Genomic DNA, 16,103 nt, shown 5'->3' on the forward strand with positions numbered 1-16,103 from the left:
CCCGCTTGTGTCGCACTGAACTATGAATTGCTTTGTATAGTCTGGCACGCAAAGCACAGGATCAGAAAATAATAATGCTTTCAAACCTTGGAAAGTGTTCTCTTTATGCTTATCCCAGTGCATGTTACTTGATGCTCCCTTTCGGACTGCATCCATCAAAGGACTTGCTATTTGCGAATAATTCGGAATGTGCCATTGATAGTACCCAACAAGCCCCCAAAATTAATTAATGACTGTTTTCGTGCGTGGCTTCGAAAAATCTCCAATCGTAGTTGTTTTCAGCTCGGGCAGCTGCCTCCTGCCCTGGCCGACATGGCCCGAATGAGCAACCTGCGAGCAGCCACACCTACATTTTTCCACCTTCATCGTTAAGCCTGCTTCCCTCAACCGCGAGAACACCTGCTCGAGGTGCGATACGTGCTGTTTCCAGCTGTCAGAAAAAATTACGACATGATCAAGATATGGCAATGAAAACTCCTGCATGTCTTCTAGGACAATATCCATCAACTTAGGGAAGCTAAACGGCAGGCTCTTCAGCCCGAAGCTGAGAATGACAGCGTGAAAACTGCCTACAGGTGAGAGAAATGCGGCATGGCGGGTGGCACTTCCTGAAAGGGGAATATGCCAGTATCCCCGCATGAGATCTATAGTTGAAATGTATTCAGCAGCGCTAACTCTTCGATTCGTTCCTCAATGTTGGGTATCAGGTACAACTGATCCCTGGTGATGGCATTTAACTTGCTGTAATCAACACACGGACCAGGGTCCTTATTAGGGGTTTCCACAAGTATTGCGGTGATGTGCGGTCACTCTCAGTGGGCTCAATAACTCCCAACTCAAGCATGTGCTGTATCTCTGCCTCCATAATTTCTCTGTGTTGTGGAAACACCCTATAAGGCTTTGATCTTACGGGTTTGGTCGATGTCAGCTCTATTTCATGCTTTATTAGTTCGGTTCTACCCAGCTGATCGCTGAATCTGTCAAGATATTCCCCTAACACCCTTTTTAGCTTGTGACGACGAGCGACCACGCAGACCGGTAAAGACTCGGGCTCTCGCAGGAGAGGAAGTACCGGCACTCGATCTCTTAGAGTAGCATTCTTTTCTTTAATCTCCTTCGGAACGCTAGCCTGTGCCAGAGCGTGCCAGCCGCTCGTGCCTCGTGTAAATGCGAGTGTCTACGTCATCTCATGCGATGCCGGTGCTGCTGCTGCTACAAGCTCATCTACCTGCTTGGGTCTTAGAGCGTGCGAGCTTACTGAATATTTTACTACTTCTAGGCTGATTTCAGAGTTACAGGTCACCTTATACACCTTAAACTTGGTACTAGTGCCATCCTGCTCTTTGATGGTACAAATAACGACTCCGCTCCGCTCTATATACAGCTTCATCAAATTGCAGCGATATATCCTCACCTCCTTCCTGCGACCGGGCACTTTCAGAACATAGTTAGTATCTGAAAGTTTGTGCAACACTTTAACGGGCCCGTCCCAGTGAACTTCAAGCTTGTTCTTTCTTGAAGGTTTGAGGATCATTACCTGGTCAGGTAAATGTTCCAAGCCTCACATTCCTGTTGTGATAGAGCTTGGCATTCTTTTGTGCCACGCCCATGTTCTTTTCAACTAGTCCTTGTATTGCACTTAGCCATTTAAGCCGATTTAGCACATACTCTACCATTGTTTGACTTTATCCTCTTTCCTCCCACATCTCTCTCAACATTCTCGGTGGGGAATGGAGTGTCCCCTCGTACACTAGTTTTCCTGGCGAGAACCCTGTAGCCTCACGAGGAACCATTCGTAAAGCAAACAAAGTAGCTGGAAGACAATTCTCCCAGTCCCACTGGTGCTCATAACAGAGTGCGAACAACTCACTTAAGCACTGAATGCCACCTCTCTACACTATGTGACTTAGAATGATGGACAGAAATGTCTATCAACTTTACCCCGCACTTTTGTAAGAATGTGGAAGTCAGTGAGCTGGTGAATACTGACCTTTGATCCGCCTGAATTTCGGCTGGAAACCTGACTCAAGTGAATACTGTCAAAAGCACATCTACCACTTCGGTTGAGCTGAGTGCTTTCAGGGGGATTGCCTCCGGAAACTTTCTAGCTGGACACAGCATGGTAAACAGATACCTGTAACCCGACTTTGTCTTTGGTAGAGTCCCTACCGTGTCTATCACAAGTCGTCTGAAAGGTTCTGATATTAAGGGCACTACCTTTAGAGGAGCTTTCTGCGTTTCTCCTGGTTTGCCCGAGTGCTCACAGGCTTTGCATGATCTCACAAAGTTTTCTACGTCATTGAAACAGCCAGGCTAGTAGTATTTCATAAGCAATCTTTTTCTCGATTTGTTTATTCTTAGGTGGCCAGACCACCCATTTCCATGACAGAGACCCGAAAAATTATCCCTGTACTTAGTAGGTATGACTAACTGGTCCAGAATCCTGTCCTTTCAGTCTCTTTAGTGCCGATATAACAAGCCTGCTTTCTCTTGCATTGTCACTTTGCACCTTGCAATGCCTTCATTAGCTGTTACATGTAATTTAGCTTGGCTGATGTCGTTCTTTTGCTCGTCTGCCAGGGACTCTGTCCACACGTGAGAGCCGATCAAAGTTCTTTGAGGCCGGTGATAGTAATGACTCTGTCTCGTTTGCGAGTGCACCAGCTGGCTTTCCTGCAGGCGTAAACTTTGACACATGCCTTGTGATACGCTCTCGTTAAGCTGGTCAGCTGGCAAGATTTCCTCTACCACTTCTTCATACCCCGAGCCTAGCTCAGTTTCTGTTGCTGAGGCTACCGCTTCTGCGACTTCTGCTGGAGCAACTTTTGCATTTTCAGATGAAAGCGACGCAATTTGACAAGCTTTGGATTGCGTCAACACCTGTACTGTGCCCTCTCCAAGTTTCAGCCCCTTTTCACGCAGTAACTGGTCCAACCGATCAAAAAAAATGCAAGGGTACTGCAGCAACAAGAATTTGGAAACTGCAGCCTCAATCACAAGTTTCCCAAATGGCTGACTGATTTTGACTTTCACCATCAGCACATACACGCTGTGTTCTTTCACAACCTGTTTAATCCACGCTACTTCTCCGGTGAAGTCATCTGCCGTCACGTAAAACGGATGGACAAGGTCCATGGTGGTGGCACTGTCTCAAAGCACCCGGCATGGTTTTCCATTAATATGCAGGTTGTGAAGATATGGGCATAAAAGTTCCATGTTCTCTTTTGCCCACATAGGAAAAAACTACCCTTGGCTTTCTGCAGTTGGCAGCGATATGTCTGGGTTTGTGGGACTTATAGCGGTGGATCGGTCTGGTAGATTTGAATTCTTTTCTGCTCTTTTTGGATGGTTTTGTGATTTAACTTCTCTTCGCTCTTTTGTGGCATCCTTTTTTCCAAGTCTGCATGCTTCAGTCGTTTGGTCTGCCATACTTCTTTGAACAAAACTTGTTTCTGTGGTCCATTTCGACCTTCTGAACTTCCGTTCTCAGTGCTCAGCTTTCTATGTGTTGTGTACTCTTTGGCTAATTTGGCCACCCTTTCCACAATGTTTGTTTCCTCTGTCTTGCACTCACAGCTTCAGAGATTGTGGGATGCTTTTGTAGAACTGCTCTAGACACATGCATTCAATGATCATCTCTCTGCTCTCGTCTCTGCAATAATAGTGTGTAATAATAATAATCATGTCTCTGCAATAATAGTTTGTTCCAAGTTCACATTGATGAGATGCTCAACTACTATATATGTTTCCTCAGTTTAAATGTAGTCGGACATGGAGCAGGAAGAGATTGACTAATACAAGTGTCATAAATTGAGATCATGGCCACAGTAACAAAATAATTCTACCGTATTACGAGCCATTCCTATCGTGCTTCATTAGTGGTTGGAGCAGTGCCCTGCCCACATTATGAAGGCGAACAGACAGCCATGAATGGTGGGTATTAAGACTGGCATAAATCAAGTAAAATACATCCCTTTATTATGCCAGTCCAATATCTCCCACCAGAATGCTTTCTTTTTTGTGTCACATTACACACTTTCTTAGCTGAGTGGCTCCCTCCAAAGGGAAAACGAAGTTGCAAATATGTGGATATCAAGGAAGCCAGCCAACACAACATATTACTAAGGGAATGTGTGCCAAAATCTGAAGCAGCCGCCACACATCTTCAGCTATCATTTTAGGTATCTCAGGCCATCGCTTTAGCTATCTATAGCTATCACTGTAGTAGTTCTGCAAATGGTGCAGGGCTAATGAAACTTCTCAAATATGAGAATCGTTTTTCTTGGCATTTACTAGGTAGCATGAGCGTCATTTCTGGGTCTGTAATTTCCAACGATCCATTTTGTTTTCCAGTTTTATTCGTTGGGTCAGATGACGCCACATTGCTGTAACCACTAGCACCAACCACTCAGCTCAGTACAAGAGGTGATAAGAACAGAAAATTTAATTAATGATTACAAAGTAATGACTGCCTGAAATCAAGACTTGCAGAGAAGGCAACTTCTGTCAAATTTCACAAGCGATTTGTTCCCTTCATTGAAGAAGAGAACTTATAAGGCTTAACACAGAGGCACAATTCTTACATGAAACATTCTTAGCTGTGCTGAGTGGCTTATTATTATTTCTATTTTTATTATTGGAAGTGAGCACATTGTAATACTTGAGAGATTGCCCACGATGAAAAATTCTGAGACGAACACCACAGTCACCATAACTTAACTTTATTAATCTTTACGTATAAAAAGAGTAACACATCCAGTCACAGACACTGACGGGCAAATTCTTTTTTTTTCTTTGTTTCTTTTGTACAAATGTGAACAAACAGTTCGACACACGCGCTGCAAGAGCATCGCAGGAGAGCACCTTTCTGGAAGTGCAAAAGGGTCATGGGGTCGGGGGCCAAAAGGCAGGTTGGGGGGTTGAGGTGAAGGGGACGTGAGCCAGCGGCTGTCGACGTCACCCTGAAAGTAGCAAATGCACTTACGCACGCATACACGCACACACAAATGCACACATTTGTTTTTGCACACATTATTACATTAGCCTCTGCTGTGGTGTGTGAGTGAGTGTAGTGATGTCTGTCACCTAACTACTGCAGCAAGTCCTTGTGGAATGCAGCTGCCATTGCCGCAATCATTGCCTTTCAGATATTGTCTTACTCTCTATGGCACGGGTTTCTAGGCCTGGGGGTACTGTTATCGTTACATTCTGCAATAACAGAAGCCAATACATGCAATGACAACAGCAGACTGACAAGGACAAGATGATGTGGGAAATTGCCACGTTTCCCAGCAGAACATGCTGGCAAAATCAAAAAAGGCAGGTCACATCTTTGAATAGGCTTCAGAACTTGTCATTGCTAAAGAGAATAATTTAACCCCCTTAATTGTTTTTGATGAGCTCAGCTTGTCACCAGCAATAATCCTAGTTTCAAAGTAACTTAGATAAACTTTGTACCTCCATATCGCTTTTCTTATAGTACATAAACTGCGTTGATTTCGCCTTATTGTTCTGCAACCTAGATGGCAGCCACTTCCTAAGTGCTTGAGGGGCAAATTTATTGCAGTGTTTTGTTTTCTACTACCTAGATGGCAGCACGTTGTTTGTTTTCTTGCACCATTTGGTCGAGTTGGAATGATGGCGTCTGCCACTGACAGCTTGCAATTGAGTCGGGCGTGCAAGTGATAGCCGCCGCTCGATTCTGACATTGAAAGCATCATTGAAAGCATAAGCGAAAGCAATGCACGAAAGTCTTCTTCTTCGAGCTAAAAGGATGATAATAGTCTTCTCATCGCTTCTACCTAAAGCGATAATGTGGAAAGCAAAGACATTTACTTAGCCCGGCAGTGGTGCAGCATTTTCACATTTAAAACATTGAGCAAATTGGTCTATATAGCTTTAGAAGGGTTTTCGATTGACGGAAGCTTGAAAATAAGTGATTAAAAAGAAAAAAGAAAAGTAAGGTCACTTTCAGTCAAAGTATTAAAACACTTAAGGGGTTAAACTCTGTCTAACCTGGCAGTGACCATGGTGTTCTTACACGGAGCACAAAGTCATAGGTTTGATTCCCGGCTGCAGTTGCGTTCCAGTAGACATGAAATGCAAAAATACATATGTACTTATATTTATGGACACGTTAACTCCTTCTCTGGCTTGGATGAGCTGCTTTCGTCCATGCGTTTCTGGTAAAAACGGCCAAAGGCAAGCTCAGCTCATCAGCTGTACATCTTGCATTTTCTAGCAATGCCATTTACGAGTTTAGTTTTATCCGAGCGCTTACTCGTACTCTTGGTAGGTGGCAGCACGCAGTCAATTTGATAGCGGAAGCAGAAGTGAGATTATTCTTTCCGGGGAGGCATAACTTGTTGGTGCCCGGGGTCTTGCAGAATAATTTGGACATTTTTGGTCGGAATTTGGGATAACAATGTGGCACGGAAGGGGTTAAAGAACCCCAGCTGGTTGAAATCATTCTAGGACTATAAATTCTGCAATTTCATTTAACAGCTAGCCTGCTATTTGAATCATTGCGTACACAATCTGCTGCACATATGCTAAATTGAATGGGGTGCTCCCTTCCCTTCCTTAGATATATACACACATAGGTGACATCGATATTTATATTATAAGTAGTGCGGTCTGTTCTTTGTGAACCCACGCACATTGCTACTTGAAAATTTGGCCTACGCTTAAGCTTTGCCTTTAAGAGTAGAGCGGGATAGCACTAAAGGGTCCCCGACTGCTTCTCATGCTTCCCGGTAACTGCAGCTTATGCAACCGTAATCTTTACTGTAATCTTTAAGTTGTTACCGACTTGCTTAGGCTTATATTTGTACCAATGGTACTGTCAAGTGCATAAGTTTATGGACCATAGCATCTGGAGAAATGCTAATGAATTTCTGAGCAGTTTATGACCACAGCCAGTAAAACTGTCCAGGAGTATGTTGTTTGTATGCAGTAGTGAAGGCAGGAACTCCAGATACAAGGCTGCATTCCGAGGCTGTAGAGATAACCGGCCCTTTCATGGATCCCGCTGTGTGTTAACTTTTGCGGACGAGTTGAGTCTTTCCAATACCACTGTTGCGCATTTTATTGCTTAAGCTTTGTACAAAATTCCAATAATTTGAGTTTTTTGTGCAGCAATTCATGAAAGTAATGTTCACTGTGAAGTCCTGCAAGAAGCATTAATTTGTAATGTAGTCTGTTGACTACACGTCTGAGTAAGGAAATTTTTAATTTTCTGTTCAAGTTTGGACTGGTGAAGTCTACGAAACTATGTCGCTCTTCAAAGATACTCACAAGCACGCTTGCCCTGACAGAGTCGAACGATAATCATCCAATAGAGCGAAGTAAATCTAAATTGTGTCTGACCAACACTAGAGTTTGACAGGTATAAATGCTTAAAATAAATATCAGATGTGGCAAAGATACTTTCAGAGTGGGTGCGTCTTGGTTATAACAGCGTTCGACTGTACCGTCAAGCAAACCTCCCAGCCATAGTAGCTGCATTCCACAAGTACTTCTTGATGCATAATGTGTTGCTAGTAGCACTGTGATATGTTTTCCTTGTGCTCATACATAATATACCTGGACGCTCCACACGTGTCCATGTATTTTGGCTGTGCAAAGACGGGTAGCAACAAATGGGGCTTAACATTTCCAGCAAACAACATCGAAAGCATCGCTGATACCATTGCGCACATACACGCTCCAATGAACTCCTGTGTTGTTTTTGAAAATTTGAAATATTTGTGTGCCCACAGAAAGTTAAAACATATTGCAGTGTGCAAGCCTTCTCCGTCTTTTTTTTTTTATGGGAGTTCTGTTCTTGAAATCAAGGCTTTTCACACATTAAGTAAAAGTCAAGTTACATGGTGAAGTATTCACAGATTGTTTGAAAAATCTATTCTATAACCACCAGTGGAGATAGCACTCCTTTTGCAAAATTGCTTATACTAGTACTGGTATTCAGAGACTTGCTTCGTTGTTCGTATCTCTTTTGTTCTCACATCAAGAGCGTGTGCAAGGAGACATCACAGGCCTGGCCTTAATGTTGGCCGGACAGTGCCGCTATGCAAGAGGTTGTCGCATCTAATGTCCTTGCTGTGTCCTGACAAGACACATCCTGTATACTGTGCAGACTTAAGTATATAATATTGTCAACTCATAAAAGTTTTTATCAAAAGCAGAGATAATGTGGCCTTGAAGAGACTTCAGAACATTGTAACGAAACAGTCATTGAAGTTCGAACACTGTGTTGTATACTAGGTTAAAGTGCATGCATGTTCCACAAAAATAATAGTCAACATGCTATTTAACGCTATCTGCACTCTGAGGGGCTGGGGGCGGTGCAGTTTTTCACGGCAATTTATCGGATCACGCTCGAGTGATCCTGACAAAGACCAGCAACATGAAGAAGTTGGCAAGGAGCTAAGCATTCCTTGCCCTTTAGCGTCTGCAAATTATTTATGGGTGTAACACTTATAAAAGGTTAATCAGCGGGCCTGTTCCTGTCTTCAATTGTTTTCTCTTAAAGCCCACTCTAAGAAATCAAACTGCATAAGCGCAAAGTACAGTGCTACTTGTAAAAGAATTTGAATCCTTTCGTTTTGTTCGTGGCGTTGCTGTTTGCACTGCTGTGAAGCCACAAGCAAAAGCCCCTGCTGCGACAGAACATTCAAATCAAAACCTTGCTTCTGGGTCTTCACTTTGTGCCGCCTTGAGTTTATAAATTTGAGCATCATATATATCTGGATGTGGGTACATTATACTTCTTCACTTTTCTTTTCCAAGGTTTGCGTAACTGCTGGTGCAGGCTTATGAATGTAAAAACATGGGATACTACTCACATAGTTTCGTAACAATGTCTGAAGTCATTTCACGGCTTCTCCTAAGATAAGCACCTAAACTTTTTTTTTTTTACACATAGTGTTTCCTACTAAGGGACTAGTTGCACAAAACATGTTTTTCTGTAGAATAACACATGGCACAATAAAAAGAATATAATAATGTGACAGAAGAGTGTGTCAGAAGGAGCACCGCATCTTTTTTTTTCTATTAAGGCTGCTATGAATGACGGAACAGCTTCGTGGCGTGCCCTTGGTATGATCTGAGTGTTCTTATTGCTCCTTGAACCACGTCACGCAAGTTCTGGCAATACAAAGTGACAGCACAACATCAAATGGGTAAAAACACAAACATGGTGGTTCTCACGTAACAAAAGAGAGTCTGGCAATAATATATTTGTCTACAAATGGGCTGTAAACACGCTTTTGTAAACTGTGTGTAAAGAAAAGGCAGTAAAAAGTCACTGTAAAATCAATTTGTGTAAAGTTATGTAAATGGCATGTCACGGTTCTTGCAGCGATGACTGGCGTTCTTGAGGTGCATTCAGGCTCGCACTGAAATGTGAGTGTGCGAGTGGCCCTGCTCACAAACATTGAGTCACGATTGAGGAACACGTACGCCTTTGAGTGGATCAGTAAATGTGGTGGTATTCAAATGTGAGATTAAATTAAATTTTGCTGGTGCCGTGACGGTGACCGAAATGTGACAGGTAAGGCCCCTGCTTTACCTTAGGTCTTCTCAATGAGCTTAAAGTACAGCACAATGCAGAGTACGGTTGAGGGTGTAAATAAATTTTGCCTTCCAGTGGAGAATCTGTGCAATGCAGAGTTTTGTCACGGGGCAGAATTTAGCTCTCCAGGCCTTCCCATGTATATGCCTCTCTCTATCGTAACTGGCTTCTGTTAAAATACACATAGCCAGAAGTTGGTGGCATCAATCCATTTCATTTTTTATTGTCCAATACTTCTCTCTCGTACCAAGTGGCCTTTAAGTCCAATGATTGAAGGCAGTAAGAAAAAATAATGAAATAAGAACATAGCAGCTGTAAGCACCCACTTTGCTAGATTAAAATTTTTGGTGAAGGTAGGATCCATACATACATAAAAAAGCCGGAGCGCTCGTATTGACAATCTGTCTATGAACTTGTAAAGATTGTTTTCCTTGACATTAACTTTCGACAGCTGCTGATATGATAGCCAATTAATTTGTGCATGTAGTGTTCACATATTCTTCCCATTTAGCTCATGCCACTGAATATAAATCAGGCCAAGTGAGTGGTATTTAGTTCCTTTCTTCCAATTTGTTTTTTCACGCTACTTTTAAATACAAGAACAAAGAATGAAATGGATTTTCATAAATATGGTCAACATTGTAGTGACATATCGCACAGCACCTTTAGCACCTGCAAAATTTAGTAGATGCATTTACCATGGGCACAACTGAAAGTTTCTTGGGAGCTGAGTTCCCAAAGAGTAAAAAGTGTGATCATTTCAATTTGCATGTAGGCTTAGGTTAACAGAGGTTTCTTTTTAAGCTTTGCCAAATAAGAAAAACTGTGAAAGCCATCACATGCCATGATGTAAGTGAATATCCTCGTGGAAACAGTACACCTAATGTCTTAGACGAGATGGCTCCCTTTAAGAGGTCAACTGTAACCAATTGCGGGCTGCGTAAAAAAGCCTAGCTTCAAATGAGTATGTCGATACAGAGCAGCTTCCATGCAAGATGTTACGTTTGAAATACGAGTTGATGCTTTTTGAAAGGCTCACTATAGTTGACGTTTTTGATACTGAAACAGAAAAAAAGCTACACCATTACTGCTTGCTGAAAGTTATGCACGACTCGGAACACGCAGCTTCTTGGCATGACCTCTGAGATTAGGTGCTGCCTTTGGCTGCCCATGGTGCGGTAAAGCATCCCTGAGGCAATGTGCCGGGACTTACACCACATCCGCTAACCACCGGGTGAAAGCATCATCTGCTTGGCTGCTATTTAAGGGCTGCTTATGAGAAAATTAGACAGAATTGTACCAGCCCTGCAACATTGCTGAGATTGCTTAAGTAATATATATATACGCACATTTTTTGCCAGTTCAGCCAGAGTTAAATTTTGTTGCAGTTTACCTTTGACTCTTACTGTGTTGTGCTGTATGTTGGACAATGTTAGCACTGCAGAAGCTGGTAAACAAGACACCGTGAGGCGGCATCTTTTGAACATCTATTAATGCTTGGAAATGTGGCATTAGTACTGACTGTAAATAGCACCCAGCTGTTTCTATTAATACTGGCACACTGATTGCTCCAAGAACACCGGCAACACATTCAAGGCAAACTGAAGTGGATGTGTTCAATGCCAGAAAGGAAATAACTGTGACAGTGATGCAAAATATTTGCTGCCTTATCAAAACAAGCTTAGGAACACGTCTCTTATTGCAGATATACATACGTGCGTCATCATTGATCTGCGGCAGTAAAAAGAAAACTTGAAGGATTCGTTTGAAGGAAAATATGTTACCCATGCTAAGACAAATGAACACAAAAGTGTTTCATTTAGATGAGTATTCTTCTGACACGTTTCATGGTATCCACGGTACTGTGTGCAATTTATAAATGGTAGAGAAGCATATCTGTGATTCTTTGTTCTATCTCGTGTGGCGTGCTTTTTCGCTGTTTAAGAGCATATGCACGCTCCGCGCAAATCGTCCTTTGCTGTGGCAGTGTCAGCTGACTTTGGCCATGTTCATGTGCTCTCCGAGGCGTCGTTGCTGAAGCTCGGGATGCTGCATCCATTGCTAAGGTTAGTTCATCGGTGGTTCACCAGTTGTCAAAGCACTCACTGCGGCACACAAGGCACAAGGCCGCGCCACACTGCCGCCGCCGAGACAGTCGCGATTCGCTCTGTTGTCGGCAACGTCCCAAGGAAACCTTCTGCAGCCGTTTGTTCAAGAGACCGGCACTTGACTTGGCTGCCGGGCACGAGCAGTTCTCACGACTACCGTTGCTGATTTCTCAAGTTGTCAAGGTTTCGAGTGCCAAAGTTTTACTCGGCACTCTGCCGTCGTGAGGGTGCTACGAGGTCTCTGTGGCGGGTGCACACAGCAGGCACCCAACTGGGAAAGGGTTCGTTAAGCTCACAAGAAGTAGCAGCCACGCATGAGCACCAACTCTCGCAGCTTTGGCCGCGGTGGATTCCTCAAGTCCATTTCGACGTAGCGAGCCCGTTGGTGGGTAACGCAGCGTTGAAAATTCACTGCAACATCCCTGAGGCAAGACATCATCAGCAATGCCCTCTGGGAGCGAGAGACAGATCTACGCAGCTCACACAAAGTAGCAGCTGCGGGGGATCTGTCAGACCTTGGAGACCCTCGTGTCGAGCGCATTGTATGGCGGCCCGAAGTGCGACAGCGGCGGCGGGGGTGGTGGGTTCTGGAGCGGGCAGGGTGGGCCCCGGTTCATCCCTCCTCCTCCGAGCGGGGTCACGGGCCTGTCCACCATGATGGGGCCTCCGGGTGGTCCGCCCAGGAGCGGGCTGCCGCCGCCCTTGTGGCTGACCGACGTGGAGCCCGTGTGGTTGCTGCCATGGGTGCTGAGGCTGGCGCTGCGAGCGTGCAGCGCCTGCCACGAGCAGAGGCGTGCGTGCAGCTCGCGGAACTGCGGCCGCCGGCTGGGCACCTCGTGCCAGCACTCGACCATAAGCGCGTACAGGTGCGGCGGGCAGTCCTCGGGGCAGGGCAGCAGCTGGCGCGCACGCACCAGGTCGATGACTTCCTGGTTGGCATAGCCGTAGTATGGCTGGAGGCCGTAGCTGAACACCTCCCAGAGCACGACGCCGAAGGACCACACATCGCTCTCGGTAGTGAAGCGGCCGTACAGAATCGACTCTGGTGGCATCCAGCGCACCGGCAGCAGGGACTTGGACTGGACGCGGTAATAGTCGGACGAGTAGACGTCGCGGGACAGGCCGAAGTCTGAGATCTTGACTGTGAGCGCCTCGCCGACGAGGCAGTTGCGTGCTGCCAAGTCGCGATGCACGTAGTGGTGTGCCGACAGGTACTCCATGCCGGCGGCAACCTGGGAACCACATGACATTGATAGTCAGACTGTGCACACTTATCGTATACAGCAGATTATCCTGCAAGCCATGTAGGTGCAATGAAGTAATCAGTGCCCTGCAAATACTGTAGTTTTGCATACAAGGATTTGTATGCACATTACCTGGAAGGATCTTATTTGATCTAACCTAATACAAAAAAATTTTTTCCTTGTTCATAGTGCACTTTAACATGTGACATCCACTGTGCGCATTTTGCGGGAAAGCCAACTTTTTGATGCCTTCGAGTTAGGTAATGTGTTTGTTTGTGAGGAATAGAAAATGTGATAACATAAACCTTTCAATAGCTGCTATCTTATTCATGGCTGCTCATGGTTGGGCTTGATAGTGCCGAGCCATTTTCTTCAATTACATAGGTGGAGCGTTTTCATTTTTCCAGGGGAGGCTGGGGCAAGATCAGCTTTCTGAACTCCATATATGTATGTGTGTATATATATATATATATATATATATATATATATATATATATATATATATATATATATATATTTCTTGCACTTGAAGAGCCTTCCTCTGACATCGAAGAATTGAGCGCAGGAGTGATGGTGTTATATGAGTACGTATACATATACAAGACCTCATAGTAGCAGACAGTTTAATTTCACAGCCCGAGTCCTCTAGGTGGCTTAACCATCCTTCGTGCAATTGTTGTATACTTTGCTATCACTAATACTGCTCTGCCTTTCCGGCGAAACTGCAGCCTCTCTCTCTCTCTTTTTCTTTCTTTTTCTCTGAGTCCGAGTATAAGCACTGGTGCGCATGAGTGCTGCTGGTTGTTATTTTGAGTGAATCCTGCTTGGTCTCATTTTGGTTACTGAGTGAATCATACAATGTTTCCCAACTATCGTGTACCAAGACATTAAAAAAGAGCAGTTGCGTTGCTCGAAGAAAACCAGTGCATATTGTTTCCAGTACAGTGGAGTAGCCGCCAGTAATTCTTTCGTTACTGATATTTAATTCGGTAATTGCAATCAATTATCTAACTCGAGAAGTACTGTCCTAATTTTCGAAGTGTCAATTAGGTATTTGTAGGCACCTGAAAATGACATATAACTGTAGTGTTTTCAGCGATGTACTAATTGTGTACAATTTTTTCCGACTGGAAACGAAATCTCACAAAGTACGAAAAATACTACGTGAGTGCGCTCCCACCGGCATCATAAAGCAGCACCCTCAAATGAGCTGATAGGAAGCAACTGCATTGCCTGTCGCAAACCCGAAGCGACAGCACACTAACTTGAAAATGGTACAAAAGGAGCACCAACAGCAGGTTTCGCGGCTTTGCAGCTATTTCTTCCTCTCCTTTCTATGTCACACTTATTATCAGTCTCTGAAGGCCGACTGATCATAATGATAACAAAAGCCCCTTGATAACGTGGCTGAAGCGTCGCTTTGACCACACATGAAATGCAATAACCTATGTAATAGTCATAGAATGTTTCAAAATCTCTGCTTTGCTCACACCACTTAGAAAGAGTGCACGCGAAGCTATATTTCACGCCAGAAACTTGCTTCAGACTACAGCCAAATTAAAACGACCGTTTTATTTTTTATGAAAGGAAATGTGTGCTGCAAAAACATGTTCGTGTAAAAAAATAAAAGCGAAATAAACAGACTGGGAAGGAACTAATGTTTAGTGAAGAGGCAAAACCGATGCGTTCAAGAAAGTAAATATACCACTTCCATATGAGCCAAATGAATAACGAAACTGAATATAACAGATGTCTGCACGATAATAAAAAGCCTGTTAGATTTCAGTGTGCCCTTATTATCTATGAATTTGTAAGCTACATAGAACACCAGCCTAGAGGACGTGTTCGAATAGGTCTCCTTTTTTTGTAGCTACGCAGTACTGTGCCCGTTTTGTCACATCTTCAGTGACTTTCTTGATGACCGACGCCAGAGTTCTACGGCAGGCATCCGTTATCCTTGCCTTGAACTAATGTGACATCTGTCTAGATCATGCAAGCACGATCTTTCACATAACCCCAAAGAAAGAAATAGAGTGGAGAGAGGTCAGGTGACCTAGCCGGCCAATTTACAGGCCCGTGCCTTCCAATCTATTGCGCATGAAAAGTCACATCCAGCCAGTTTCGTGCTTGGCTGCTGTTGTGTGCGGGTATCTCATCTTGCTGATACCACAGAAGTGGAAGACGTGACCGTGAGACTTCACTAACTCATCCACCACTCCTTCAAGAATTTCGTTCACGTAATGCTGTTCACTCAGTATGTGATCGAGGAAGACGGGACCGATCATAGCACCGGCGTAAATTCTGAACCACACGTTGAGTGACCACTGCTACTGGTTGTGACTACGCTTACCCAATGTAGATTAGAGTCCCTCCAATAGTGTGCATTATGCAAATTCACCTAGGTGTCTCATGCGAAAATTGGCTTCATCTGTGCACATGATGTTGCTCAAAAAGTCCAGTGGCTCAGACCGGCTGTTGTGAGGATCCAATTCAAGAAATCTAGACGATTCTACAGGTCCCTATCTTCTGAGCAATGGTGCTGGTTAAGGTGGCACGGGTGAAAAGCCGCCATTTAGAATCTTCCAAACTGATGATTTGGAAATAGGTACCTGGGCGGCCACGTTCACACTCTAGCATGAGGGTTTGAGGCCATAAAATGCTAGACGATCCGTGCATAGGCTAGGACTCAAGGATGGAGTCCTCCACCGCTGTTTCTTGAAGCTGCCAGTTTGCCTCGGGTTTTCGTAATTTCTGATGATAGTCGATGCATTTGGTCTACCGCCACACTTCCATGACTGATATATATATTTGCGGTCTTCCTCTTGTTGCAATTTGCAGATACCAAGGCAAGCACCTTGTTTGCTTTCTGCTTATTAGAGAAAGACATGGCGACTGGGACGAAACAAAACGCACCTTTAAACCTTTGCACCGACATTGTCAATTTGCTTTTGTGGTGATAGGTTATGTGCAAAAAAAAAAAAGTCCATGCACTTTACTTAAGCTAGGACTGTCACAGCGATCACAGCTTGTTTCCAACTAACACCAAACGCGATGCGTTACTACGGCCGGAGCGCGGCAGATAAGGCACTAGCTCGATCACAATGTTTTTCTTTATTTTCTTTATTTCGCCGTGGCTAACTCAGAGGGAGCATGTTCAAGGGCGCTGCCTTATGATGC

The 16,103-nt window shown here is 44.2% G+C and overlaps 2 protein-coding genes across 4 annotated transcripts in view; one reads left to right on the forward strand and one right to left on the reverse strand.

Moving 5' to 3' along the window:
- Positions 1–16,103, forward strand: part of Trs31 (trafficking protein particle complex subunit 31) — a 111,297-nt gene that overhangs the window by 50,785 nt on the left and 44,409 nt on the right. The window lies entirely within an intron of this gene.
- The window catches only part of LOC135908571 (tyrosine-protein kinase transmembrane receptor Ror-like), a 351,625-nt gene continuing 340,227 nt past the window's right edge, over positions 4,706–16,103 (reverse strand). For all 3 annotated transcript variants that reach the window (XM_065440375.2, XM_070526426.1, XM_065440376.2), the window contains one exon: positions 4,706–12,914. In XM_065440375.2, the coding sequence (XP_065296447.1) occupies positions 12,192–12,914 (723 nt within the window). In that variant the 3' untranslated portion in view covers positions 4,706–12,191. The remainder of the gene's footprint in view (positions 12,915–16,103) is intronic.

The sequence above is a fragment of the Dermacentor albipictus genome, chromosome 9, assembly GCF_038994185.2.
Source record: "Dermacentor albipictus isolate Rhodes 1998 colony chromosome 9, USDA_Dalb.pri_finalv2, whole genome shotgun sequence".
In the NCBI taxonomy this organism is placed as follows: domain Eukaryota; kingdom Metazoa; phylum Arthropoda; class Arachnida; order Ixodida; family Ixodidae; genus Dermacentor; species Dermacentor albipictus.